Source organism: Phyllosticta capitalensis, assembly GCF_038381095.1.
Source record: "Phyllosticta capitalensis strain CBS 128856 chromosome Unknown BKA78scaffold_1, whole genome shotgun sequence".
NCBI classification, from domain to species: Eukaryota; Fungi; Ascomycota; class Dothideomycetes; order Botryosphaeriales; family Phyllostictaceae; genus Phyllosticta; species Phyllosticta capitalensis.
The window spans coordinates 20,753-46,404 of NW_027117439.1; the positions used below are offsets into that span (position 1 = coordinate 20,753).

The 25,652-nt window shown below is 56.1% G+C and overlaps 13 protein-coding genes across 13 annotated transcripts; 6 read left to right on the top strand and 7 right to left on the bottom strand.

Moving 5' to 3' along the window:
* Positions 1-2: 2 nt before the first annotated feature.
* BKA78DRAFT_300863 (amino acid permease/ SLC12A domain-containing protein) lies at positions 3-2,717 on the bottom strand. Its single transcript, XM_066887310.1, has 5 exons — positions 2,037-2,717; positions 1,732-1,934; positions 677-1,647; positions 496-607; positions 3-439 (listed from the first exon to the last, which is right to left on the bottom strand). The coding sequence occupies exons 1-5, from the start codon at positions 2,253-2,255 to the stop codon at positions 262-264; spliced, it is 1,683 nt and encodes a 560-aa protein (XP_066748639.1). The 5' UTR covers positions 2,256-2,717; the 3' UTR covers positions 3-261.
* A 119-nt stretch (positions 2,718-2,836) lies between these two features.
* Positions 2,837-4,328, bottom strand: BKA78DRAFT_120 (NMT1/THI5 like-domain-containing protein). Its single transcript, XM_066882412.1, has 3 exons — positions 4,095-4,328; positions 3,947-4,049; positions 2,837-3,901 (listed from the first exon to the last, which is right to left on the bottom strand). The coding sequence occupies exons 1-3, from the start codon at positions 4,127-4,129 to the stop codon at positions 2,996-2,998; spliced, it is 1,044 nt and encodes a 347-aa protein (XP_066748640.1). The 5' UTR covers positions 4,130-4,328; the 3' UTR covers positions 2,837-2,995.
* Positions 4,329-4,477: 149 nt separating this feature from the next.
* On the bottom strand, positions 4,478-5,344 carry BKA78DRAFT_107 (uncharacterized protein). The gene has a single exon (XM_066882186.1). The coding sequence runs from the start codon at positions 5,205-5,207 to the stop codon at positions 4,746-4,748; it is 462 nt and encodes a 153-aa protein (XP_066748641.1). The 5' UTR covers positions 5,208-5,344; the 3' UTR covers positions 4,478-4,745.
* BKA78DRAFT_139 (concanavalin A-like lectin/glucanase domain-containing protein) lies at positions 5,345-6,937 on the bottom strand. The gene is made up of 3 exons (XM_066882724.1): positions 6,581-6,937; positions 6,255-6,532; positions 5,345-6,204 (listed from the first exon to the last, which is right to left on the bottom strand). The coding sequence occupies exons 1-3, from the start codon at positions 6,681-6,683 to the stop codon at positions 5,554-5,556; spliced, it is 1,032 nt and encodes a 343-aa protein (XP_066748642.1). The 5' UTR covers positions 6,684-6,937; the 3' UTR covers positions 5,345-5,553.
* A 400-nt stretch (positions 6,938-7,337) lies between these two features.
* BKA78DRAFT_290728 (uncharacterized protein) lies at positions 7,338-7,727 on the top strand (the record flags this gene model as incomplete). The annotated part of the gene is made up of 1 exon (XM_066885788.1): positions 7,338-7,727. The coding sequence occupies one exon, from the start codon at positions 7,338-7,340 to the stop codon at positions 7,725-7,727; it is 390 nt and encodes a 129-aa protein (XP_066748643.1).
* Positions 7,728-8,719: 992 nt separating this feature from the next.
* On the top strand, positions 8,720-9,660 carry BKA78DRAFT_151 (uncharacterized protein). The gene has a single exon (XM_066882938.1). It carries the CDS (start codon positions 8,899-8,901, stop codon positions 9,463-9,465), a length of 567 nt encoding a protein of 188 aa, XP_066748644.1. The 5' UTR covers positions 8,720-8,898; the 3' UTR covers positions 9,466-9,660.
* A 1,077-nt stretch (positions 9,661-10,737) lies between these two features.
* Positions 10,738-12,286, bottom strand: BKA78DRAFT_245189 (uncharacterized protein; the record flags this gene model as incomplete). Its single annotated transcript, XM_066884101.1, has 2 exons — positions 10,738-11,193; positions 11,249-12,286. The coding sequence occupies 2 exons, from the start codon at positions 12,284-12,286 to the stop codon at positions 10,738-10,740; spliced, it is 1,494 nt and encodes a 497-aa protein (XP_066748645.1).
* A 2,226-nt stretch (positions 12,287-14,512) lies between these two features.
* BKA78DRAFT_358004 (protease) lies at positions 14,513-16,087 on the top strand (the record flags this gene model as incomplete). Its single annotated transcript, XM_066892338.1, has 3 exons — positions 14,513-14,770; positions 14,819-15,550; positions 15,638-16,087. The coding sequence occupies 3 exons, from the start codon at positions 14,513-14,515 to the stop codon at positions 15,833-15,835; spliced, it is 1,188 nt and encodes a 395-aa protein (XP_066748646.1). The 3' UTR covers positions 15,836-16,087.
* Positions 16,088-16,143: 56 nt separating this feature from the next.
* Positions 16,144-20,625, bottom strand: BKA78DRAFT_300874 (uncharacterized protein). The gene is made up of 5 exons (XM_066887311.1): positions 20,420-20,625; positions 19,971-20,367; positions 19,658-19,903; positions 19,408-19,606; positions 16,144-19,148 (listed from the first exon to the last, which is right to left on the bottom strand). The coding sequence occupies exons 1-5, from the start codon at positions 20,548-20,550 to the stop codon at positions 16,561-16,563; spliced, it is 3,561 nt and encodes a 1,186-aa protein (XP_066748647.1). The 5' UTR covers positions 20,551-20,625; the 3' UTR covers positions 16,144-16,560.
* Positions 20,626-22,551: 1,926 nt separating this feature from the next.
* On the top strand, positions 22,552-23,118 carry BKA78DRAFT_290732 (uncharacterized protein; the record flags this gene model as incomplete). The annotated part of the gene is made up of 1 exon (XM_066885789.1): positions 22,552-23,118. One exon carries the CDS (start codon positions 22,552-22,554, stop codon positions 23,116-23,118), a length of 567 nt encoding a protein of 188 aa, XP_066748648.1.
* Positions 23,119-23,371: 253 nt separating this feature from the next.
* Positions 23,372-24,113, bottom strand: BKA78DRAFT_358011 (uncharacterized protein; the record flags this gene model as incomplete). Its single annotated transcript, XM_066892339.1, has 1 exon — positions 23,372-24,113. A coding segment is annotated over one exon (489 nt), but the record flags the coding sequence as incomplete, so codon positions are not given.
* Positions 24,114-24,603: 490 nt separating this feature from the next.
* BKA78DRAFT_348157 (uncharacterized protein) lies at positions 24,604-25,137 on the top strand (the record flags this gene model as incomplete). The annotated part of the gene is made up of 1 exon (XM_066890588.1): positions 24,604-25,137. The coding sequence occupies one exon, from the start codon at positions 24,604-24,606 to the stop codon at positions 25,135-25,137; it is 534 nt and encodes a 177-aa protein (XP_066748650.1).
* On the top strand, positions 24,761-25,622 carry BKA78DRAFT_300879 (uncharacterized protein). Its single transcript, XM_066887312.1, has one exon. It carries the CDS (start codon positions 25,232-25,234, stop codon positions 25,478-25,480), a length of 249 nt encoding a protein of 82 aa, XP_066748651.1. The 5' UTR covers positions 24,761-25,231; the 3' UTR covers positions 25,481-25,622.
* The last annotated feature ends 30 nt before the right edge of the window (positions 25,623-25,652 follow it).

Below are 25,652 nucleotides of genomic sequence, written 5' to 3' on the forward strand. Positions count from 1 at the left end.
TGCGATTATGTAAGGGGAATTGAGAAGAAGAGTTTTAACGAGAAGGTAGAAGGAGTGTAGAGAGAGTGGACCATTATGATGGTCTCTGATGGGGCATAGGAGCAGCATCAGGGACAGGAGAAGCGCGCTTGAGAGAGACAAGGACTTGATGTGCAGCGGGCGCAAGAGACTAAGCAAGAGGGGGCGAGATGATTGTCGCGCTTGACGTGATCTATCACCCGCACGAAACGACCAAAAATTATTGCAGACTACATGTATTCATCAGTCCCACAGCACATTGACCCACTTCTTCCACCCTTCTCTCTCCGGCTCCGGGGCTTCGGGCGAGCGCTCCATGGCGTCGAGCGCCTCGCGGAGCGGGATGTCGGCGAGGGTGACCATTCTGGTCTTCTTGAAGAACTTCCAGGCGAGGAAGGCGACGAGGACGAGGGGGATGTCGCTAGGTGGAGGTTAGTTGTTGGGTTAGGGTGGAAGGAAGGGGTGGCTGGGGCGCACAGATAGGAGGAGACGAAGCTGCTGCTCGACCAGTTGCCAGTCGTGAAGACGGCGAAGCCGGCGGTGAAGAGGATGACGACGCAGAAGAAGAGGGCGACGGGGGTGGAGTAGACTGAAAGGACAGATTAGCGGATTGCGGCGTGAATTTGTTTACGCAAGTGAAAACGGAGGAAAGGCGTACCCGTCCAGCCGTTGTGCCACGGCAGCCGCTCCAGCGGCAGGTCTTGCTTCTTCATGGCCATCATCAGACGCTGATGGTTGAGCAGAATGGTGATCCAGCTGATGAGCACGCCAGCCGCCACCAGGTCGACGAACCAGTAGAAGACGGTCAGCGCGCCGCTGGACAGGCTCATGAAGGCAAGGAACATAAAGGCCGTCTGAATCAGTACGCAGACGTACGGGATACCCCAAGACGTGGTGCGCAGCAGGACGCGAGGCGCCTGGCCCTTGAGCGCAAGACTGTAGAGCACACGCGTGCCGGCGAGCAGCGCCTGGTTGGACGAGGACCAAGCCGAAGTGATGAGGATGGCGTTGACGACCGAGGGAATGGCCTTGATACCGGCGGCGCTCGCGGCAATGACAAACGGACTTTGCGCTGCGGTTCCGGACTCGTCGTTGAGGCGCGGGTCGTCGCTGGCGACCAGCATGCCGACAATGAGCACGGCCAGGATGTAAAAGAGCGAGACGCGCGCAAAGACGCGTTTGCAGGCGTTGGGGATGGCACGGCGGGGATTCCGCGTCTCGGCCGCGGCCATGGCGACGCTCTCGACACCGGCAAAGGAGAAGACGGCGTTGGTCATGACGGCCCAGTATCCGAGAAACTGGCCCCAACGGCCGGCAGCAATGTACTCGACAAAGGGGCCGGGCGTCTTCCAGTAGCGGAAGCCGATGCGCGGGTGGCCCGGGATGCCGCCCAGGTTGATGACGAGACCCAGGATGATGAGAAAGATGATGAGCAGGATCTTGAGAATGGCAAAGAAGAATTCGACTTCGCCGTAGATGCGGATGAGCGAGATGCCAACGACAAACGTAACCACAATGGTCAGGACGATCCAGACGGAGGCATTGATGTCGGTCCAGTATTCGAACAGGACGCAAATGGCGGATATTTCCGAAGGGACAGAGAGCCAGTTGCCGTAGACAATGTTGTATCTGCTCCAGTCAGTTCTCACCCAGAGCGACTCGTCAAATCCATGGCACAAGTGCTCTCTCTTCGACTTGCCGAATCAAACTCACCCAATGGCAAAGCCTAGCGCCGGATCAACCAGGAATTCGGCATGCCGGACAAAGGAGCCAGTGACGGGAAGCAGCGCCGTGACTTCTCCCAGCGCAAACTGAACCGCGCAAACAATCAAGCCAATGGTCGCATAACCAAGCAGAGCGCCGAGCGGACCACCCGTTTGGATCGAGCTTCCAAGACCCAGGAAGAGGCCGGTGCCCTGGAGAAGAATTAGATTGAACAGGCAAGATGGGCCAGCGAGTTGGTAGAGTGAGGGAGAATGGTGGAAGGTGGATGAAAGATGCCGCAAACCAAGACTTACAATGGCACCAGCCAGCGCAATCAAGCTGACATGGCGTTGGTGCAGACCTCTCGAAAGATCTCGCTCCTCATACAAGGTGACAAAGTCGCCCTGGTGATCATCGTCCACGACGCCATGGCCGCCCGCGCGACGAGGTTGCTCGAGATCCGGCGAGTCGTCCCGCGACACTTCGAGCCCGTACCCGTGCTTGGTGCCGGCGCCATTGCTGGGCGACGCCATCACACGCAGCTTGGGAGGGGGGTGGGTAAATGGGCGGCGTGGGAGGAGAGATGGTGGAACCTAGGCCGCGGAGAGGTCACGATGATGGTGATGCGCGCGGCGAGATGGTGATGCAGTCTGGTTCATCGATCCATGGGAGGTTGGTATTTTGACGGATGGTAGTACTGCAAGAGTACGTATGCACAAGAAAAAAATCGCGTGCTCGTCGGCGGAGTGAGCCAATCGAGGCGTGGGTTGGCTGAAAGTAGACAGGCGAGGCGCGATAACAGGACGAGTCAGGACATTGATGTCCGTCGTGCGGCCTTGTAGCTATCGGCGCGATTGGGTCGCAAGAGGTTGGGAGCATGCCATTGCGTTGATTTGACCAAGTCTTTTGAATCTGTTGAAATGTTGTTGATACTTGGACACCGGCGACGATGGATGACTTTGACAGCGGCTGTTGGGTGATGGCGCAAGACGAGTCCAAAATGTTGTCGCGCGAGTCGAGCGGGCGGACAGGGCGCGAGCGATAAGCGGTTCGGCCTCCAACGGCGCCAAAACAGGCGGGTCTACCCGACGCTCCGCTCCACTGCATCACGCAAGGCTGAAAAGCCGAGGAACGAGGAATTTCTTTCATTCAATCATTTCTCTACCCTCAAGCTGAAGCAGAGCGCTACAACAAAAACACACAAACGAACGTGGTCATGAGGCATCCAACAACCTCGGCAGCTCTGCCAGCAGCATCCATCAACGACTCCTCCTCAACCCTGAACCGCCGTGCCTTTGACAGCCTCGCCCAGCCTGTGGAAACCGCCCTTGGCCGCCACGTCCTTTTGCAGCTGCGCCATCTTCCGCTGGTCGCCCATGGGGTCCGACGACTCGCCGCTGAGCTGCCAGTCGAGGTAGTTGTTGGTGTAGTTGGGCGCAAAGTCGGGGCTCAGCACGCCCAGCCGCTTGCCGTAGCGCGTCACCTTCTCCCAGTCGCGCTTGACGTTCTTGAGGTCCTTGGAGAAATAGGCGAAGCTGCGCTCGAAGATCTTGTGGTTGAGCGGCGACTTCATGGCGGGCTTGAAGTCGGCGTACTCGGCCCACGCCTTGTCGGGCTCGGCGAGGACGTAGTCGGTCGCGCGCTTACAGGCCCGCATGAAGGCGCGCACCTTGTCCGGGTTCGCCTCGACAAAGGCGTCGTTGCCAATGTACAGGATGGAGCAGAAGCAGCAGCAGCCCAGCTCGGCGAGCTCGTCGATGCGGAGCATTTGCACGTCGTCGGCGGGGCGGCCCTGCGTGGCGAGCCAGTCGGCCAGCTCGACCATTTGGACGTTTTCAAGCCCGATGCCCGCGTCAATGGTGCCGTCGATGATGGCCTTGGTCACATTCATCCCGCACCGCACGGCCGTGTAGTCCGACGGCGACATGCCATAGTGCGCCGTCAGCTCATCGATCTGGATCTTGCCAAACTCGCCCACGTAGCCGATGCGCTTGCCCTTGAGTGTGCGAAAGTCGGTCGTGATGCCGCTGGACTTGAGGTAGACGACGCCGGTGAAGGGCTCGTCGAGGAGCGAGCCGAGCGACTGGACGGGGAAGCCGCGTGCTTTGGCGGCCAGGGTGTGGATCATGGCTTTGAAGCCCAAGTCGACTTTGCCGGTGCCAATGATTTCGGTCACATCCTGAAAGGTCAGCTCGCATCTTCCACTGCGGTTTGATGAACTAACGCTGGGGTCGTTGGGCTCGAGAAGAGCCACCTTGAGGCCTTCATCCTTGAAGTAGCCCTTGGCCTGCGCCAGGTACAAAGGGGCATGGTAGGGGGTCGCGTGCCTAGAAACTGTCAGCCAATTCCACCTGATCGGCCAACCAACCTACCAGTTGGTGAGGAAGGTGATCTTGTCAGTCGACATGATTGCGGACGATCAAGATGGAAAATCTGCCTTGGTCAATACATCGACTCGGCGAGGTAAAGGGGTCAAAGAAGCATGTCCTTTCGCTGGCATTATCCAGGCTCAAGTTCGACCGGTATTTTCTCAGAACAACTTGCCTGCTGCAGCTGGAGCTTCAATGCCTCGTTGACGTGAAGACACCAGGCTGCGGCAAGCAAGTCGAACACCCGGCATGCATTCTTTTGCAAAGTTACCTTGACCGACGAATAATGTCATTGCGAGAGGCGCCATTGCTCCTTGCTGTACATCGTACCGGCAAGTAGATTTGGAGCTCGTAAAGATTCAGAGTGGACGAAATTGATGGAGCAGGAGATGGAGAAGAGAAATCAATCGGACAGCACGACTGTAAATATAGGCCAGGGCGAGAGGGGTAATAGCGGGGTAGCTCCCAACAGATCCAACTTAGCAACGCCGGTGACGAACTTTAAACCCGCGTCGATGTTTCCTCGGTGCCATTCTGTGGTGTTGATTGGCGACGATAGTCTCCTTCCAAGACACGATACCCAAACAAGTCCATCGAACAAGGAACGCTGATCGAATGCCGCGCTGCGCGAATTTCCTGCGAATGCCTCAGGCATTATTTGCGCATCCATCTGCATGTGCGGCTGGCGGGATGGTGAGGTCGATTTAAGCTCGCCGCCAAGGTGTTTTGGCCCCAGGAACGCGCTGCGCTGATAGGCCGCAGGGCTTTGACGTACACCATCTGTTTTGTTGGCCCCGGAGTGGTTGTGAGATGCAACATCAAGCAGAATGGTGTTGACTCCGAGCATCGGCAGGTCGAGTCAAGCTTCTGGAGTAAAGTGGAACACGCTGGACAAATGAGCAGTATGACGAAAGAAATTGCGGAGCACGCAAGACCAAAAGCGACCAGCAGTACATGCAGACGGATGAGAACCACGAGACAGAAAGACGGTGAGGAGTTGTTGGATGCATTTTGCACAGGTGCATTATTAGATTGGGGTTGCAGTGACGTCAAGCAACCGTTCAAGCAGGGCGAGAGGATATCAAAAAAACAAAAAATGCTATGAAAACAGGTCATCAAGAAGCTCTTCCAACTCGTGTCAACTCTAAACGCCGTGAGTATGTGCAGGAGTCGGAATTTGAGGTACGTGAAAAAACAAAGCAGTAGTCCGTCGTCTTCGTCTGACAGCAGTCACGCGCCCAAGTCGTGCTGCCCGAGGAGTGAGTGTGGTTCGAGGACCAAAATGTACAAGAAGTGGGGGTTGGTGGTGACGAATCAAACTTGATCTCCCCAAGTTGATTGACTTTTTGTATTAAGGACGGGCCTTGCGACAACGCTGGCAAGGGTCGCGATGTTGGTGTTCCCTCAGCGGACCTCGTCAGTCGTCGGTCGCTTAATGACGGGATGGTGCCAGGTGGGTCGCTTAGAGCAGGGCAAAGCCAAGGGCGAAGCCGATAAGGCTGATGGAGCCAGTCAGGATCCAAGCACGGTCCATGGACGCAGACGCCGCCGAGTCGCCGCCGGCGCTGCTCTGGGCAAAGCTGCCGCTGCTGCTGCTGCTCGAGCCGGTGTTGGCGGTGCCGGCGGCGCTGGCAGAGGCAGACGCAAGGTAGGCCGTCGAGTTGTCGGCGACAGTCGTGTTGAGGACCTTGATGCTTTCCATGGAGCCCGTCGTGTCGGTCCAGTTGTAGTTCATGCCGGGGTTGTAGTTGATGACCTTGACGTTCTTGACGTACATGATGAAAGGCGCACTGTCAAAGTCGGTGTAGCCACCGGCCCACTGGACGGTCCAGTAGTTTTGCTTCTTGGTGCCGGCGGACCAGACACCCAGAGAAACTCGCGATGGAGTTTGGGGGAAGTTCTTACCACCCAGAGCATCCGAGTAGTTGAGAGTGCGCACGTCCTCGCCGTCGATCGACCAAGTGATGGCCTCCGGAGTCCAGTTGATACCGTACTTGTGGAAAGTGTCGCAAGGGGTGTCGACATCGACGTAGGTGGCACGGTCGTAGCTGGTGGTGTTGCCCTTGCCAAAGTAGTTGGTCTCGACAGAAGTGTTGTTGCCACCCAACCATTCCTAAGACAAGAATGTCAGACATTGTTGGCCATGAGGCGAGGTAGACTTACCCAGTCAATCTCGTCCAGATCATCCGACTCCAAGACGATGGAACTGACGATGCCGGTTCCGTTGGCGGCACGCATTTCGACTTCGACGTAGCCAAAGAAGAAGTAAAAGTCGGTCATGAGAGTGGGCGCTTGGTTCTCATTCTCAATGACAAAGGCGGCACCATTCTCATCGTAGCTCAGCGTCGTGCCAATTGCACCACTCCAACTGCTGTTGTCTCCAGTGGTGAAGTCGATGTAGTAGGTCGAGTTGGACAGGCCAGAATCCACAGGGCACGTGGCTGGGTAAAGTCAGCACAAGTCTGATGGGCGCACAGTTGGCAACGTACTGTTCTCAGTCGGGTTGCAGTCAGTGGTCAGCTGGGCCGAAGCGAATGGAACCAGAGCAGTAAGGAGGGCCGTAGCGGCGCCGGCAATGTGTTGTTGACGCATATTGACAAAGAGTGAGGAGTCTTGGGCTCAGGGTCTCGGGAAATGATGACTTGACGAAAGGGAGGCGGCCGTAAAATGAAAGTTCCAGGCAGTTAAGGAGCGAGCTGGAACGCTGACGACAACGACTGGCAAAGGTTGCACAAAAGGAAGAGTGCGCAACACTTGAAATGAGGCGGAGCGAGGAAGAGTTGGCAGAGGGCGTCTCTCACGCAGAGCTCGCTCCTCGTTGGCGCGGGCGGGGGATGTTCAAGTATTGTCTCAGGTCAGAGCAAATTGGCCAGCAACCCATTTGCAAGGCAAGAATCGACCGGCCCTTTTCCACACGTGTAGATCTATCAGCCACATGAAGAGGGCAGTTCGTCGCGCTTCTGTCGACGACGCTGGGCACCACGGTTGGCCGGCAGCACGGGGCGGTGTCTACGTGGGACCGTGATAACGGAGCAAATGTCGGGAGACGTCCGATCAACATTCTTTGTTCGTTTTCCAGTGGGGCTTACGCGGCCTGTGCATGTATTCGAAGCCAGCCAGCGACTCTTGCCATCGTCAAGTCGTCCAGTGGCAAGCGGTGCTGAGGGCCGTCGTGGGCTGCTCCGTCGTCTCTTTCCCACAACCTGACCATCACGCGCTCCTCGCCTTTTTCAACACACAGACTCCATGTCTCCGCATCGTCAAGTCGTCTGCGCCGCCCCTCGCGCTTCCCTGCTCGCCACAGACGCACGACCAGGAACCACATGCAGGGAAGACATGTGTGAAGAGCAGCCAAGGCCGATAAGGCGGTTGCAATGCCGGGAGGCGCACCGCGCAAGGCGCGCCAAGCAATGTTCCTGCGGCTCTCCGGGGAAAACAAAAGCTCGTGACGTCGCTGCGGTGGGAGGCACAACGTGGGAGCTGTTGTTTGTCGATGACAAGAGGCATGGCGGTCAAGGGATGATGGAGGTCTCCAGATCCGCTGGCTCCAAGCGAAGTGCCTGTGCAAGGCCGCGGGACTCGGGGACGTTGTTCCCGGAGCCTGGTCCGATGTTTAGCCCCGACAAGACAAGGTAAAATCCGAAGCAAACACTTTCACAGCGGCGTGCCGTTTTCCAGCAGCGGTTGACGACCTGCTCGATTCATCGATATCACGACGACGTCGGGCCAAGAGCGTTGTCTGGCGAAAAAAGGGTGAGGCTGCGGGCCGAAAACGGCAAGCTAAGCGAACAGACCCTTGGGCTTGGGTTCCCCCTGAGAATCCCGCACCTCATCTTCTCCACGTCCTGTCCGCCCTCCACCGCACGCCTAAAGGCCGTCTCCAGCTTCCACCTGACGCCTGACCGACGCTCTCCGACGAGCTAAAGTCAACGTCACAACGACACCACTACCTGACTGCTCTTTTCCTCTTCTCGTTCGCAATTACCGGACCACCGGACCTCCATCTCGTCCAGTTGCCCACAGCCCCGCTGCCCAAGTGTTGCGGTCCTGTGCGGCGGTATATTGACGGTCAATCCTCATCTGGTCTTTGCATCGACTGCCGAGCACTGCTGCATCCCGACTGCCTTTGCCATGAAAATCAGGGGCAGCACCCAAACAGGTACCGACACTCATCGATTGCTGGTTCCAGCAGCCGTGGTGTTGTTTTCCAGCGCCTGCATTCAAAGCCCATGTCAACGTCAAGGCGCATCCATGGCCGACCATCATGTTACGTCAGAAGTCCCCGTCCATGTCCACGCTCTCTTAGCCGGACCCTCGCCAGTAGACGCCCGCCGCGGACGGAACGCACAGGCAAAGACAGGTAGGTGGGAACAACAGATACGAGCCGAGTGCCAGCGCCGCTTGGCCACTGGGAAATACGACAACGTCCTCGACGGCCCCCTTGGCATGGGGCCGATTGTTCCCTTATCTGCTCGCTGGAGAGGACTTTAGAAAATTTCAATCTCTCGGCGTCACAAGCAGAATGGCTGGGGGCTCAAAAGATGAAATGGGCAAACCGGCGCCTTTTCTGACAAGAGTCCTGTTCGCGCGCGCACCGAGCATTAGCCGTTGATTCAACGGTGCCAGTGCCCGGGGCCCTCGAGGTGGCGCGTTAATCAACACAGGGCTTAGACCTCCCGTGTGCAAACACGAGGGCCCCAGCCGGTGCTCAGCCGCGGGTCAGCGACTGCCGACCAGCGTATCAAAAGCCAGGTTTCCGGAAGTATAGTCCGTAGGTTGTGATTGCTGGACGGCAGGCTATTGACGGATGCTATTAAAAGCCGGAAAAGATGGCGGAGCCGTGCCAGGAAGACGAACGAGCTGCTGGGGTATTTCGTCCATCCGCCCTCACACTTTGCGCAATATCTCGTTTGTGGTGGAGAATGATGCGGTCAGTGGCGACGCGGACAACACATCTTGTGTGTTTGAAAGTCCTCTTTGCCTTCCCTCTCATTTTTTTGTCATCATTCCGCCGTTTGCTTCCCGTGGACAATTCCACCATTCCAAGAGAAACCCACCCGCGTTGGTCCAGAGAGCACTCCGAGTTCCAAGAAGAGAAGAGGCTGGTCAATTTCACATTCCAACAGCATCCCTCCCCTTCCCTCCCACTTTCCTTTGCTCAAATTCAAGCCACCTGTCGCAGCCAGAAACACGACGAAACCTCCACGCAAACACGCGCCTTTCCCCCTCCCTCTCTCCCCTCCTTGCTTGCTTGACCTGCCGCCCGCCCGCCCTCTGCGCAAAACACGACACGGTCCTGATCCAGAGTCGCAACAACGCCGACCGGCCGCCCCTCTTCCCGCAAGTCAAGCAGGGTAGGAACGTCGGCAGGTAGTCGAGCCAACGGCGAGCCCATCCTCTCCTGGCAGAACCCTGATCCCAAACAGGGTTGACCGGGCGGGACGGAGCGGGCCGCCCGCCGTCTGGGGCAGGGAGTAGCTAAGCAAAAGAAGCGAAACGCAGCAGACGGGTCGACCGCGCTGCGCTGCGCTGTGCTGTGCGGCTGGCTGGCTGGCTGCAGACGAGATCACCCGGAGATAAGGGGACAGCAAGCAGCGCATGCATGTAGACATGCAAGCACGTTGAGCTGGGCATAGACTCAGGCCATTGGGACTGAGGACAAGACAAGGAAGGCAAACAGAGACCCGAGGACGGACGGACGACGCCTCCCAACCGTCGACCAACAAGACGGCACAGCGCGGGGCCGGCCGCAAGGGTAGGTTCCTAAGTACCAGGTGTGGTAGGTACATAGGTATTGTGCCGCGCGGCCGGTGCCACGGTGAGGAGGGGGAGGCGCTGGTACACTGACGGGCGAGATACCAGGTCTCCCAGACACAGATATTTGTGCGTGCTATTAGGTATGGTAGGTTTGTATTGTGCTTTCGAGCTGTGCTGCTTGTGCCTGTGGCACCAGGTAGGTAGGTAGGTACTGCACGGGAAGACAAAGACGGCGTGAGACAGGGCGCACGGGATGGAATGGGTGGAATGGATGGAGCTCGTCGTCGTCGTCATGCATGCCAGCCACGGCCAGCGCAAGATTTCATCCTGGAGCATCCTGTACATGGTGGCATCCCTGATTCAATGCGCCCGAATGATCCCACTGTTCAGTGTCCTCGTTTGCGCGGGAAAGCAGTGTCGCAGATGCAAAGGTAGGCTTTCTTTGTAATCCTCTCCATCCGCGGACAGCCACTTCACGCCCTTCCCACTCAAAGACCTTCTGTCTCTCTTCTCCTCTCTGCTCTGCCTATGTTGTAGGCAAGAAAACCAAAAAGACTCGGCATATGCCGCGCTTCTAAAACACCTGATGTGTCCTGCCGCCGTGTACGATGCATACCCCAACGCCAACCAACCACGCCGCAAGGCGCAACGCAAAACACCCAAGAGAAACTTGAACCCCACAAACACCGCCAATGCCGCGTAATTGAAACACAGGGCGCACCCGCTCGGCGCCAAATGGGAAAGATGAGAAACGCGCGCGCTCCATGGGCGCAGCGACTGACTGGCACGGCTGACCTCAGCTTATAGCTGAGAAGAGCGCGCAGCTAGCTAGCTAGCTTCGACGACGAGTAAGATGATGTGGCGAAATCGCTGCCACCAAAGTTCACGACTACCGCGTCTCGGTGCCGGCAGCGCCGACGCCTGGTACGACGCCAGCAGCAGTGCTGGAGCCTCTGCCCTGCTCGTCGACGGCGCGGCCCTTCTCGCCGACCCACGCAAGGCCCGCGCAGCCGTCGCCGTCGCGCTCGACCTGGCGGATGAAGGCGTTGACGCGCTGGACGACCCAGCCGCTGACCGAGTCCTTGCCCATGTTGGCCGGGTCGCGCTCGGAGCCGGGCCCGCCCAGGCGGATGACGGCGCCCGTCTGGCAGCGGCCCGGCGAGAAGAGGTACTGGATGCACTCGGGGCGGGATGCGCAGGCCTCGCGGCAGCCCTGCACGTCGTACCTGCGCGGCGTCTCTTCGAAGTCGGTTGACAGGTTGTCCCAGTCGAGCTTCTCGGCGTTGATTTGCGGCGCCACCACGTTGGCGAAGACGTCGCGGTGGCGGAGAATTGGTGGGTTGTCCTGTATCGGTTGTTAGTGGGGGAGGACATGTGGTGGTTGGAAAGTTGATACGTACCCCCTGGCGCAGCCAGCTCTGCTCAAAGTCCCACATGGCCTTGGTCCAGTCGGCGGGCATGTGGTGGTAGGAGACGACGCCGTAGCACCAGTGGCTGGAGGTGTAGTCGAGCGAGTAGGGCGTCTCGCCCTGGAGGACGGGGAAGGCGGGCGTCAGCTCAACGCCAATCATGTCCATGAGGGAGGCGACGACCAAGTCGCCGGCGAGGTCTCCCGAGGTGAGCTTGTCCCAGAGGCCGCGATTCTCGTCGCGCTTGGCCATGGCGGCCTCCATGGCGGCCCTGTTGATGAGGACGCCCGAGCCCGAGTGGCCAAAGAGGCGGTCCATCATCCAGTTCTGGCCGCCGACGTAAAAAGGCTTGTCCGGGTCGAAGACGCGCACCCAGCGGACGAGGTTGCTCCACACGACGTACGAGTCGGCCTCCATAAAGTAGAACCATTTTTGCGTGGGCGCTTGGCGCAGCGCCTTTTCCATCATGGGGATGAACTTCCACTTGTCGAGGTTCCACGCGCTGTAGCTGGCGCTGTCGCCCAGCTCGGCAAAGTCGCGGCCATTGCGGCGCAGCTCGTGCAGCTGCTGGTAAAAGGCAAAGTTGACGTTGGAGCGCTTGATTTCGTCGGAGTACTCATCCAGGGCGTCTTGGATCTGGTAGCCGTCAATCTCCTCGGCCAGATCCGAGAAGATGGCAAAGTGGGGAATGCAGCGGAGCGTCGTCTCGAGGTGGATTGGGACCTTCTGGCGGGCCTCTGTGGCGCCTGTCTTGAGCACGACGAAGATGTCGTCGGCGCCCTCGAGGCCCTTGCAGGGCAAATCGCCGTCAGGAGGCGGCCGTGGGACCTGAGAACCCGAGGGGACGTCGATGTGAGGGGGATGGGCAAAGTCTTGGTCCAGTCGCACAGTTTCGGGTACGAATTGCTCCGAGCTGAAGGCATTTCGCCGTGCCAGTCCGAGATGCTGCCAGGTGACGAAGAGAACCAGGATGGTGGCGGCGGTGACGAGGTAGACGGATATCCGAGGGCGCGAGGCGGAGCGTACCATTTTCTATAGGAAAGAACGGAAAAAAATGACGACGGGGGTATAAATAAAAAAGGAAATAGGAATACAGTTCAAGGAAAGGTTAGCACCGGATGAGAAGTCGCTCGAGCCGGCGGCAGGGTGGAGCGACAGAGTGTCTAGCAGACAGCCGCCGGAAGCAGGAGCGCAGACAGTGGGATGGTGGTTGACGGCCGTTCGAGGAGAGCGGAGGCGTCAGGTCGAAGATGGGGAGCAGCGGCCATGTTATTATGAGGCGGAGGAGGAGCCGATCAGCAGGTGAGAATAGGACGAAACGAGCGTTTTGGGAGCATCATCATTCGCGGACTGCGGCGGAAGCTCGCGCTGGTAGAGTGGCACTGGCTAGTTAGCTCGTGAAAAAGGGAAGAGTGTGGGTGCCGTGTGCGCAGCGCTTTTCTTGCTCGAGCAGGGGTTGTGGAATGCTGTCCACGTCCACGACGCCCGTCTCGGCAGCGGGCCCGCGACACTGGCACATCATCAATTCCCTTGCAAAGCATCAACGACCTGCTGTTCTTCTTCTTCTCATTTCGTGGCTTCTGCGACTCGGATGGCGTCAAACGGTGTCGCAGGAACGCAAACGGCGGCACCAGCCCAGAGCCAATGGGGCAAGACGTGGTATTCTGCATCATCATCTGCGGGCGGGCAGGGCAGTCTGCACGTCCCTTGCGGCGGCGAATTGCCATGACAGTTGCACCGCCGTGACGTCAGTCGGCAAGACGCGAGCAAAGGCGATCAAACAACACGGTCGTCGTCGTGTCGTCGTTGTTCATGTCGAAAGGGGGAGACTTGCGAGACCCTTTTTTGCTGCAATTTGGCCGCTATGCCCGCTTGGGCAATCCAGGGACACTTTGACACCTCGCCGTTCCACTTGCAAGCCTCTCCACCGGAATTCGGGGTAAGGCGCCCCCCTTCAGCCCACCGGGTAGGTGTCGCGCGACCTTTGGTGTTGTCGTTGTTGGCTGCGAGGGACGCAATGTGCTTGCACATGAAACGGACGGGAACTGAGAGAAGCGGGGTAAAACATTCTGATGTGATCGTCTCTTGCGCGTTCAATTTGGTCGGTGACATGACCCGGCGCGCGGTTGACGTGCGGTGGCTTTGGCTTGTAAAGGGGACTGATCGCTGGCTCCAATAAAATCCAACAAGTCGAAAGATAGACATGGAGGACGGGAGGCAGGAGACGCCGATGACATGGAAGTGTTTGTTTTCTCGGCCGCTTCCGACGCTTCATGCGACATCCATGCGACATGCGACACCCGCGCCTAGTTTCTCCGTCCCGCAACCTTATCCGCAACATCATGCAAAACCCCACGATGCTCCCGACTTGACCAGTGCTTTTCTTTCACTGCCAAATAGCGCTGGCCCGCTGGCTTTCTTCCAACCGCCCTTCCGTGGTCTTGGAGGCTGGGATTGCCGTCTACGGTGCTACAGCGGCTGGGCCCGATCGATCCGCTCTCTGTGCACTTCCTTGCGCCAAACAGTCCTGCCAGCCTGTGTTGTAACCCCAAGGAAGATTCTTGGGAATTCTCAGGCTGTCATGGCTGGAGAATATGCCAGCCTCTCCCGGTAGAGATGCCATCAAAGAGCTTGGGATCCACGTGTCGGTTGAGACAGCTGCCTGCGGGATGAAGGCAGACTTTTCGCGTACTCAGTTGCTTTTCCCAATGCAGAGGAAATAAGCATCGCCAAAAATCCTCCGCCCTCTTTGAGCGAATACCCGTCGCACTGCACGACATTTGCGCACTGCGGCGTGGCCAAAGGTCGTTAGCCTGGACAAAAACAGGCCGACGCCAAAACCTTTCCGCTGCGAGGCTTCTTGCCGCCGTTTCTTTTGAGGACGTTTTCCAGTCGGAAAATGGCCGACAGCGCAGATTTCTTTATCCTCGTTGCCACCGTCACTTTCTTTTAATTGACGCAATAACTCCATCGGCCGGTGGCGTCCACTCACCACCACCGCGACTATGTGGAGCATTCGACGGCCTGTTATCTCGCCCAGAAAACGACATGATATGGCGCTCATTGCCTGCTAGGAGAGCCACTGTTCGACAACGACGCTGCCGTCTGCTCACGCGTGGAGATGTTTCTGAACCCCAGCAAGATGGGACCGTCTGCCAAAATGCGCGACTCTGGTGGCGATATAAAAGCAGATTTTCGTGCGTCTGACTCGGACAGATGCGAAGCTCCGAGTCCTTATTTGAATCCATCTCAGCGATGCGTTGGATTTTCTTTGCTTCCCTTCTTTCCGTGGTAGCCCCTGCTCCGCTGCTTTCGCCCGCCCCCAATGCTACGGTGCTTCCGGACAGATACATTGTCAGGCTGATTCAGAACACCACGGAGCCAGTGTTGCGGATAGCTTCGGGCACCACAGATGGCCAAGACATCCACCACGTCTACGACGTAGGGTCGTTCCAGGGCTTTGCGGCGACACTCTCGCAGTCGGCCCTCTCGGATCTTCAAGACAACGACGCAGTATCTCGCCCCGAAACCCTGTCGTCTCACCGCTGAACCGAAATCCAGATCTCATCCATCGAGCCCGACACCATTGTCTCCACGGCTCTCTTCGCCGTGCAAAACCCCTCGGCCTGGAACCTCGCGCGCATCTCGCACCACAACCGGAGCAGCAACGGCGGCGCGCAAAAGTACATCTACGACAGCAGCGGCGGCGCCTGCACCTGCGCCTACATCATCGACACGGGCATCTACACGGCGCACAGCGAGTTCGGCGGGCGGGCATACGCCATCGCCAACTTCTCGCCCGAGAACAACACCAACGACAACAACGGCCACGGGACGCACGTGGCAGGCACGGTGGGAGCCGCCACCTACGGCGTAGCCAAGAACGTGACGCTGCTGGGCGTCAAGGTGCTCGGCGCTTCAGGGACGGGCGCAGCGTCGGACGTCGTGGCCGGCATCGCGTTTGCGGCCAACGACTTCGCAGCCTTCAACCGCAGCAGCCAGTGCGGCAAGGGCGGCGTTGCGAACCTCAGCATCAGCGGGCCGCTGACGCCGGCGCTCAACGACGCGGTGCGCGCGGCGGTCGAAAAGGGCCTCTTCATGGCCGTCGCCGCGGGGAACAACGGGCAGAATGCGTCGAACTACAGCGCCGGCAGCGTGGCGCAGGCGTGCACAGTCGGCGCGACCGACGTCGACGACTCGCGGGCCGCGTTCAGCAACTGGGGGGCAAGCGTGGATGTTTGGGCGCCGGGCGTGAGCATTCTGTCGACGTGGAATACGGGGCCGACGGCGACGGTGAGTGACGATTTTGAAAGCTTTCTGCCATGTTTGGCTGCAGCCATGCTTGGGCTTTTTCGACGCTTTCGCTGACGTTCACTGCAGAACACTCTCGACGGCACGTCCATGGCCGCGCCGCATGTCGCAGGCCTCGCGGCCTATTTGACGGCGCTGGAGGGCGAGAGGTCGCCGGCCGATCTCTGCAATCGCATCCAGCAGATTGCGACCAAGGGGCTGGTCACGAACATTGACAATACGGGGAGCGCCAATTATCTGGCGTACAACGACAACGAAGTGTGTTGAGAAGAAGGTAACGATGTTGACCTTGTCACGGAAAAGGAGAGACTGGGCTGATAATGATGTAGAGGCTGGAAAATGTTGCTTCTCGGCCAGAACTGCCGTTCCTGGAGGTCTGTATTCGGTGAAAAGTTGATACTTTGATAGGATCGAGATTCGTCGTGTATCTTACTTTGCTGGATGAAAATTCGAACCTCTTCACACACGCTACGCTGCTAGCACCCTTCCCACCTCAATCCAGCCCTCCGCGGTTTGCTAATCACACAGGCACAGGCGACAAGAAATTCAACCCACCTAAAGCAGGTCATGTAGGTTGTTATTCTGCTATGGAGGACGCGTGCCAAAAGACGCGCCTAACTACTACCCATGACGTCACAGGTGACTGCGCCGGAGCACCCCAGACCTCCACCTTCATCACCACCCTCGAGTGAAAGCCGGCCACATTGCGCACGGAATGCCCGGTCCATCTTCGATATCGTGAGCTGCGTTCAGAGGGTGTTCAGAGATGGATGTCGGAGACGCCCTGTCCAGTCTGAAAATCCAACTTCGCACGTCTGGAAAGGCCGTCTGTGCTACAAATCTGCGGCTTCAAAGATTGACAACGATTCAACAGGCGAAAAAGTTTCCATTTGTATGACAAGTCCATTCCGACCAAAATTCTCGAAAAATCGGGGCTAGCATTCTGTTAATCCTGCAACATCTTGTCCGGGCGCCCACCAAACGCCAAGCAATTACGATGCCAGTGAGGAAGCAGCAGTGTAAAACGATTGCACAGACTCCTGCCCGGTCGAACTGCCACATCCTACAGAGCTTTTTGCGCTGTCCCGAAAAGCCAGTGGAACAGAAGTGAAAGCTCCGTACATACTGTCCGCCCACTCATTTACAAACCAATTGCGTTCCTCAAGAAGTACTGCGAGCAGATGATTCCGTCTTTCCGTACATCCGTCATCGACCGCGACGTTTGTGCTGTTGAAAGCTGTGGAAGGCGTCGACTGTCCAGACCGCCACCTCTTACGAAGCGGTAGCGACAAATCCTCATCGTCTTCTCCTTCCGGCGTCATCTCCCGCTTGCGAATTTGCGAGGACGGGTCAAGTTGGACCGCCTTCTCTCCAATCAGTTTCCATGCCTTGCTCTCACTCCCAAAAACTCTTTCGATCACTTCAAGAGCCGAAAACCGTTTCCCATCTTGAAGAATTCTCTTCATTCCTCTTGTCGGTTGCTGCTGGTAGCAGTAAAGAGCCCAGATGGGCTGTGCGCCTTCCCAGTCTCTTGAGAGCATAGGATGCATCTCGATCGTTGCACGTGGGTCCGCTCCGTGCTCAATGAGTTGCACCACAAAGTCGTGCAGTATGTTGAGTATAGTTTTGGTGCAACGCGGAGGTTCCAGCTGACGCTGAGTCTGCTTCGACTGTAACGGTCGCATGTGGACCAGATAGAAGAACATCAAAAGAACCAGACAGTTCTCCCAGGCAGAATGGCCCCGATGTTTTTGGTTCCAATCCTTGCGCAAGTTGGCTTTGCTCCACACTTCTTCGATGTCGGCATAACCCGTCCGAACGACCACAAGAAGCTCAAAGACAATCTCGATCAATGAGTGCCACCGATAATTGTATCCGGACAAGTCCATGTTGTAATTCTCGAAAATGTCGCACGATTCAAGACAGAGTATGGCGAAATCCCTGAAGAGCTGTCCTCTTGGAATTTGATGGTAGGCCTGAGCATAGGTCGCACAGGAAATACCGAATGCCCATGCAGTAAGACGTCGCTTTCCAGCAACCCATATCAGTTGGCTCGCAAAGCTTCCTCTCATACTGCCCCCGATAAATCTTGCCCCCGCGCGAAGTGTTTCAAAAACCCAGTCTTGACGCTTCGAAAGATCATGAGATCTAGATGCAAGGTAGCGCGGGTTTTGCAGTTGCAGAAGAATACTTTCTACTGCATATCTATTGGCCAGTCGCTTGATCTTGTCGAGGTCAACCGCGTTTCTCTGCGAGAACCGAATGCTCGAAAAATAGTCGACTATGCTATGGTGAGCAACATCAACTTGTTCGCCATTGATGTCGATGAAATGTCCGCAGCATTTTCTTAGACGTGCCACCGTTTTGATTTTCCAATTCTGCACTGTTGCCTTGGAAAACTCATGCGATGTACCGTCGTTGTTGTTATAACATCCATCGATCCGAAGAATCAACCAGGCGTACAAACCGAAAGCCATGTAGTCGAGCTTGTTCCGGCATGGAAGGTCTGTCTGGAGCATGTAGATGTATAAGAGGCCTTCCTCTCGACACTCTTCTTTTATTCCGCTCCACATTTGATCGAAAAGATTCTCCATTTTGCCGTCCGTTTCTTCGACGCTTTCCACGAGCTCCATCAATTTGATTTTGTCGAAAATTTGGTCTCGAATACGACGGACGATGAGCTGCACCCACAAAAAGACGCCGGAAGATCTTTCGGCAATTAATTCACGGAGCACTTCTCGTGGCGACAAGTCTCTTCCAAAGCTCCGGCGGCACAATTTGAAGTCTTCCTCGGTAGCTAAGGTGGACTCCCAACGGCGCTCGTTGATCGTGTCAAAGCCGTGGTCGATGTACGCAATGATGTCTTGTTCAGTCAGATCTTGGAGTCGAAGAGTCTGTGCGAAGTCAAATCTGTCGCGAAACTCCTCATATGGTCGGCTTGAGACGCAGAGTTTCAGTCTTGAGGTCTTTTGTGCAAAACTGCAGATGAAGTCTGCAATTTCCAACTGGTCGTTTTGCTGGGAATTCCCGGTTTCCGTTGACTGATTCGCGTTTTCGGCTGTCACGTACTCGTCCAGGCCATCAATGCAGAGGAAAATCCGAACCTTGCTGGGAATCTCATTCATGCATTCGGTGAAAGCACGTCGAAGCTTTCCTGCAGTCCAGGTTCCGGGTACTCTTTCCCAGCGTTGCAAGATTGCGAAGACTTCCGGCACTTGTTGAAGGAGTTGGTAGAGAAGAGACCTCAGTAGGCCCTCGAGAGACTTTTGCAGATTCTGACCTCGTTTGTAGAAGAAGAACGAAGCCGTAGCGTATGCCTCTCCGTTTGACCAAATGTCAAGGTACGTGCGAAGGGCCGGATGTTCAAACAGGAACTTCATCAATGTCGACTTCCCTGACCCTGCTTTCCCCGAAATCCAAAACAGCGTTGCATCGCTGCGAAGGAAGTCTACCAATTCGCAGCGCTGCCCTTGATCAGGGTCCATGAGCCATTGGAAGGTTCCAGATTGAGCTTCGGGCATGTTACAGCCGCGTTCGAAAAGCTCTGGAGCGTCAAGAGTTGACAGTAATTCATCTCGAACTGTGAAACATCCAAGTCAGATTTTGATACTAATTTGATGCTTGCTTCCAACGGTCAAGCGAGGGTGCGAATCAAGTGAGAAGGAAGAAAACAAATTCCACATTTAGCTACTTCGACTCAATCTAAATCAAAGGAATGGGAGCCCAGAGAAATGATCTTCAGTCAAGACGATTGGCTCCCCTGCTCGAGAGTGAGGTCGTCTCGTACTGACGGACAAATGAAGGACTATCAGAGGGAGGGCCTTCAAGCAACAACCTACGTCTTTGGAATTCAGCCGCTTCGTCAGTGCTCCGTCGCTTTCTTGACTTGACCACCTGACTGACAAGTTTTTTGATGCACCTTGCCACAGCTCTGTAGTTGGGGTCTTCTGCGTTGTTGAATTTGCACATGCCGACGTGATTTGCTTTGATTGCTACGCACTCGGCGTCATTCATCCTCGACGACATTTCGGAGACGATCTTTTTGATGTGTCAGCTCATTGCTCTTGACGTTCATCAGGGGAGACTGACCTGTCCGACGTCGATACCTCCAACAGTGGTAGACCACGTCTCATAGCAGCAGTACTTTTCGATAGGCTTCGATCTCGTGGCGACAGTGTCGAAGTTCTCAGAGAGATCTTTCAGTTGTACTGCGTCCGGCGACAAGACGTCTAGCAAGTTGTTGTTTGGACTTCTTTGCGCAATTTCCAAGGTACGCTCGAGGTACTTTGCCCATGCCGTGAGGTCGCTACCATGGTGCGGCGTTCCTATGAAGACCTGCGGTATCGAATGATTGAACCAATTAGAAACTAAACTTCCTAGAAAGTCACAGCCTGATACTCACGAAGCCAACTGTTTGATCGAAAATGTTCCGCTCCGGCTTTTCGGGATTTCGCTGATGCGCTTGGCAGATCGTGCTTTTGATGACGAGCCCACCCAAGCTGTGGCCGACGAATACAATTGGTCGTTCACAGTTCTCGCCTCCCAGGTGCTCGCGATGCTCTACCAGCTCCTGCATGAGTGATCTGGCATATCCGTAGACTCTGCCGTTGCTGGAACCGCCCCTCCATCTCACAAGGTTGGCATCATAACCGAAGCTGAGGACTCGGATTCTGGAGTTTTGATTTGCCAGAGTCTGCGGTAGCAAGTCTCGTGGCCAGCAGCAATTTTTAACTGGCCGGGAATCGCTTTCTGTCCAGGTTTTAATGCGATGACCTCCGAGACCGTGGACGAAACAAATACTGCGGAAAAACGTTAGTCTTCAGCTTCCGCGATCTGAGGGGTTTTATTTACTCTACAACAGCGTCAAGGCCATCATCATGCAGAATTGTGATGCCTTCATTCTCATCGTCGATAATCTGTTGTTCAAGGTCTGGCTCTGGGTTTCCTTTTTGTTGTCCGCGTCCCCATGGCAATGACCACATTTTAGAGATACTTTCGAGGAGACGGCTTAAGATGGAACCAAGAAAGAGAGATGCGTTGATAAATCTGAATGTGCTGCACCATTGTCGCTTTAAGCTGAGTTTGAGAAGCGCTGGACTGCCACTTCCTGGTAGACGACGCGCTGCGCCTTCTGGCATGCGCCAGCTCATGCAGATTTGATTCAAAACTCGATTGGACAATCTGACTGCTAGGCAGATTCCTTCAAATTCAGCCGGAATACCTTCGACCAGGATACTGCTGCGCTGGAATTGGGCGTCTCGAATCTGATTCAACAGTCAAGATGCACTGGTTGAAGACGGCCGGGGCGATTTCGCAGACCGCGCGTTTGGCAGTGCATCAAGCCACATAATGCATTGCCGCCTGTATGCGGCTACCCTGTCACTAAGACTGCCCAGTAACTTGTCCTACAATCACTTCTGGAGACAGAATGACGGAATCAAAGTGAGAGAGGGAAGCCAATAACCAGTGAGTCGATTGGAGCATGATCAATGTTGAGACTTGAGCTCATCCGGCCGAGAGGCTGTGAACTTGCAGGTAAGACAGACCAGCGAATTCTATTGCCAACTCTTCCTTGTCAAGCAAGTCATTCCGGTCTCGTGGCCAACCCGGGGCTCTACTGCCACACCGGCCATGCAGCTTTGACGTCAAATTGACAAGTTGCCGAAGCCAGCAACACCGTCAGATGAAAAGCAGCGAACACGTATTTTGCGGCGTAGTGAAATGCGTTCTCATTTGGATGGTAGCCGGGATCTGGCGCTCGCATGGCAGACATGGGTTGAGTAGTAAAGCTTCAGGAATCACGAGATTCAGCGAACAGCACCGGGACGCAACCGTGAGTGGCGTCCTGATGGGAAAATGATTGGAAGAGTAATGCGTACCTTGAATACACCGACGCCACACCGTTGACACTTTGTCGCTTAGCTGCAGGACAGCCTTATTCGTTACGCTCAATGGTGCAGATAAGCGCCTGCAGCCTGCTTTTCTTCTGGGATCTGTGCCGCAATCTATTCCATGTTTCCTGCGAAAGGTAGGCTGCAAATCCCAAACAGACACAATTCCAGCCCCCCAGCGCCTGGAGTGTCCAGTATCATTCGTGTCGCAATTTTCCTGTGAAAGAGGAAGAGTTTGAGGCTGATTTCGACTGGTGCTTTTGCAGGGGTCTTTCCGCTAGGAGTATCATGGTCTTTGAGTCTCTTCTTGGGGAGTGAGGATGCCGCCAGGAGCAGCAGACAGAGTCGGGGAGTCTCTTATGCCTCATTATGATGTGCAATTGGTTCAGTAAGGGCTATCGACAGCCTTGTGGAGCCATGAATTTTAGGCATCCAATCGGTTCTCTGCACAAAGAAGCAGTCAGTTAGAGAACACTTCAAGAAAAAGGGTAAGTCAAGCATTCGGAATTCTCCTTGAGCATTAACATACTAAAGGACAAAGCGGGCAGAAAGGGGATCTTAGTCAATGTGACTTCAGCACAACTGATCACAGTCGATTTGAGGTGATAGAGGCCCAGAGTCTCAGTGTTGAACAAGATGGTGCACTCCGACTAACATTGTCATAAATTTGCTTGGTGAACAGATAGAGGTAGAGCTCTCGTTCGCCGACTAAGCATCGCCGAGAGATTTGGGGCTGTTGTGATGGTGTTGACATCGCCCGTGCAACTGTGATCACTTTCACCTCGAAAACAACCTTGACCGTTTGTGTGCGACATTTGGTTTCCTTTCATCGAAGATCAGCCGAAAGCAAAAGGAGAGACGTTTGGCAAGTCCAGGAAAGCAAACGAGAGGCATGGACGCGCAACTACAAAGGCGGTCGTCGCGCCGCAGCCTGGGGCCGCCAACCACCGCCACTTCGCCAGATCTCGCAAACAGTCCACCTCTTGTCCAATACCACAGCGCGCCCGCGTATCAGGCAAGTTCTGTCGCAAGTCCCCACCAAACGTGAGAAACAAAAACACTCACCTGCTGACATTGTTTCCGCCGCAGACCATGGACAATCCCGATCAGCCTCCGAACCGCACCATCCGCGCCTCTCTCCACGCGCTCAAAAGCCGCTTCAAGACAACACACGGCATGGTCAGCGAGACGCGGGCAAAGTTCGCCAAAATCGAGCGCGGTCTCTCCCAGCTGCAGGGACTGCGGCGCAAGCGCGAAGTGGCCGTCAACCTAGAGCGGTCGCACATGGAGCAGACGACAGCCGAGCTCAAGGCGCTTTCCATCTACGCGCAAGAAGCGGCCGACGGCATTTCGAAGAAGGAGGAGGACAAGCGGCGGAGAGAGCCGCGGACGCCGCCCGGCAAAATGACGCCGACGTACGGTTGGGTGGAGCCGGGCCAACGCGTGGGCAGGGCCATGGCGCAGCAACAGCCTCCGAAAGCAAAGGGCCGCGACCGCAAGCCAGATTCGAAGAGAGATTCCGGCGTTGAGATTTTCTACGATGCCAGGCAGGAGCGCGTCGCTTCGCCCGTCAAGCGGAAGAAACGCGGAAGTGCTGGCTCGGATGACAACGGTTTTGTTTCGGCTCGCCAGTCTTTGGAGGATCCGTTTATCGAGTAGCACTTGCGTCGCGGTGGACAAGAGGCGGTGGGAGAGTGTTTTCAGCAAAGTCGCGTCAGGCTGGAGGAGTCGGCTTGGACAACGGAACACTGCTCCGCATTGAGAGGCGTCCCGACGACCGGCGGTTTTAGAGCTGGGAGGAATTTTATCTTTTTGGCGTCATTGGAGTGCGTCAGTATCGTGGGAAATGTGTGCTGTTCAGTCTCAGCCAAGTCTATTCCAACCTTTCACATTGTTCTCACTTCACAATCCTTTGTAAAGACAAGGGACTTACCTTTAGTGTGAAGACCTCCGAGTAAAACACCATCACTCCAGCAGTGGCAGATCGATGCAGTACATTCCGAACCAAATCAAATCAACCCAAGCGCGCTCGATACAAGCCAACGGAATACACGCACTTCTTCCAAACGATTGAATCACTCATCATCTGCCGCCTTGTATACTCATCCTTTATCCAATCATACCTTCTCTTGCAATATATACCAATCTTCAACGCAAGTATCCCGTCAGTCAGGCGGCTCTGAAAGCCTCAACTCACATACCAGCAGACCATGAACCACACAACGAGCCCCGTCAACGTGCCAAGCGCCGCCACCTCCGTCCCCGACATCACCACGGCCTACGAAGACATTGCAGGCCTCGAAGAACGCATGGCCGAGATGCAAGGCGCGTTGCGCGCCAAGATTTGCGCCCTGAAGGCCCAGCTGGCCCGGCTCGAAAGGGACCATGACAACCTGGACGCCATGGGACGACAAGCTGTGGCGCTGCTCCAAGACGAAGCGTTGATCAAGAAGATGATGGCCTCGAAGGGCAAGAAGATGAGCCAACTGGCCGAATTCATTCAAAAGTCGGAGGCCATGCTCCAGAAGTTGTCCATGGAAGCTGGCGGCGACGACATGGCGAAGCAGAAGCGGGAGGAGGAGCAGGAGGAGCGGGAGTGGAGCGACGGCGGATCGTTTGTTGCGCAGACAGAACTCTCCGATCCATTCATCTGATAGGGAAAGGCATTGTAGGTTTGACGGGGAACCAGGCAAGGCGAACAGGCACGGGGAGTCTCGGCGATGCAGAACCGTGGTAGCGACGAGCATAAAGGGCTCATCAGTGAGTCAGGGATGCGCGAATACAAGTTCTGACTACAACTCAACCATGGCATTGAACACTGTTCCCGTTGAATTGAACATTGTTCCCGTTGAATTGCTGTTCAGAATTAGCGCCTACCGTGTTTTGGAAAAGAAGAGAACATACCTGAAGATTGGACTTTGGACTGGCGTATCGGTACAAATAGGGAGGCGGCGACCGCTATGTTCACGCGACAGCGCTTCCCTCTACACGTCACTCAGGACATTGCCATCAGCCTCTCTTACTGTTCTTTTGAAAAGCGGCTACCTCTTTCAGAATCTCTTTCATCGCACCCCACACCATATCTTTTCATCGAGCAAATTCTCCTCCAAACAAGTCTCCAGTTTACTTCCGGTCCCCCACACCATGGAAACACCGACCTCCACGACCCCTCCCACCCCTCGCTTGCGGGAGAAGAAGCGAAGCAAGCTGCCGCCCGTCAGCGTGTTCAACAGGCTCTTCTTCCAGGTAGCCGGGCTAGCAAACCGCATCGCCGCGCAGCGCAGCAGCATGCGTACCAAGACGGAGGCGCTGGAGGCGCAAATCCGCGACCTGCAGGCGCAGCTCGAACGGCTGCGCAAGGCCGACGACGGCCTCGACAACCTGGCGCGCACCACGGCCGGCGTTCTGCAGGTCGATCATCGCCTCCAGACAGCGACTGCGGATAAGGGCGCCGGCGTCCTGGCCGAGTTTCTCTTCGTCGCTGAGAAGGCGATGGAGCGCGTTGTAAGCGGGGTGGATGATGTGGGCAACGGCGGCGCGTTTGTCCTGAAAAGGGGGGAGGAAGACGCTGGCTCCGTCTCTGACCTCATTGATCTGGAGTCCCGGAAGGACGAGGATGAAGAGAGCGACGATGGGTCCATCATCGTCCCGGTCGAGCCCGAGGACCCTTTTGTCTGAGGCAGCGCGACGTCAATGTTGCGGGAAAAAGTGATTTTCAAGCCCGCCAGCGAAAAGCGACAGCCAGAAGACCGCTTCGGATGAGACCGCCTTTATGAGCTCCGGCACACTAAGCCCCGATTCAAACTCCAAGCCGGCCACCTTTGTCGAACCTACCTTACCCGCCAGACCCATCATCAAGCCTGTCAATTTTGGCGCCAGCGGCGGCAAGTCCATCACGCCGACGAGCTATTCAAGAACAGCACCGCCCCATCCAAGAACCCGCGCATGTCCCATAGTTGACGGAAGCGTAGAATGGATCCAACCTGCGAGCATTTCGGGTACGATGATTACAAGTACTTGACTGAGTGGAAAAGAAGCAGACCAAGAAAGCGAGCGCAAACGACAGCAAGAATCAGCGACAAGGAGAGTAAAACCGCCCTTGATGCTGGAGAGTTCCGGAAGATGACGAGTCCCACGGATGCGCTCTCTCCACGACCAGATCAGCAGGCTTCAGGCGGAGCTCGAAAGCTTGC

Excerpts from the sequence above, each read along its gene's own strand:
- BKA78DRAFT_300863 (XM_066887310.1), bottom strand. The coding sequence starts at position 2,255 with ATGGCGTCGCCCAGCAATGGCGCCGGCACCAAGCACGGGTACGGGCTC. Across the intron at positions 608-676 it reads GTGGCACAACGGCTGGACGG|TCTACTCCACCCCCGTCGCC; the intron begins GTACGCCTTTCC and ends CTGTCCTTTCAG. Across the intron at positions 440-495 it reads AGCTTCGTCTCCTCCTATCT|CGACATCCCCCTCGTCCTCG; the intron begins GTGCGCCCCAGC and ends ACCTCCACCTAG.
- BKA78DRAFT_120 (XM_066882412.1), bottom strand. The coding sequence starts at position 4,129 with ATGTCGACTGACAAGATCACCTTCCTCACCAACTG. Across the intron at positions 4,050-4,094 it reads ATCACCTTCCTCACCAACTG|GCACGCGACCCCCTACCATG; the intron begins GTAGGTTGGTTG and ends GACAGTTTCTAG. Across the intron at positions 3,902-3,946 it reads TCGAGCCCAACGACCCCAGC|GATGTGACCGAAATCATTGG; the intron begins GTTAGTTCATCA and ends CTGACCTTTCAG.
- BKA78DRAFT_107 (XM_066882186.1), bottom strand. The coding sequence starts at position 5,207 with ATGACCTGTTTTCATAGCATTTTTTGTTTTTTTGATATCCTCTCGCCC.
- BKA78DRAFT_139 (XM_066882724.1), bottom strand. The coding sequence starts at position 6,683 with ATGCGTCAACAACACATTGCCGGCGCCGCTACGGCCCTCCTTACTGCT. Across the intron at positions 6,533-6,580 it reads CTGCAACCCGACTGAGAACA|CCACGTGCCCTGTGGATTCT; the intron begins GTACGTTGCCAA and ends GACTTTACCCAG. Across the intron at positions 6,205-6,254 it reads ATCTGGACGAGATTGACTGG|GAATGGTTGGGTGGCAACAA; the intron begins GTAAGTCTACCT and ends TTCTTGTCTTAG.
- BKA78DRAFT_151 (XM_066882938.1), top strand. The coding sequence starts at position 8,899 with ATGCTATTAAAAGCCGGAAAAGATGGCGGAGCCGTGCCAGGAAGACGA.
- BKA78DRAFT_300874 (XM_066887311.1), bottom strand. The coding sequence starts at position 20,550 with ATGTGGTCATTGCCATGGGGACGCGGACAACAAAAAGGAAACCCAGAG. Across the intron at positions 19,904-19,970 it reads TCGATCAAACAGTTGGCTTC|GTCTTCATAGGAACGCCGCA; the intron begins GTGAGTATCAGG and ends TCGATACCGCAG. Across the intron at positions 19,607-19,657 it reads GAGGTATCGACGTCGGACAG|ATCGTCTCCGAAATGTCGTC; the intron begins GTCAGTCTCCCC and ends CACATCAAAAAG.
- BKA78DRAFT_300879 (XM_066887312.1), top strand. The coding sequence starts at position 25,232 with ATGAGCTCCGGCACACTAAGCCCCGATTCAAACTCCAAGCCGGCCACC.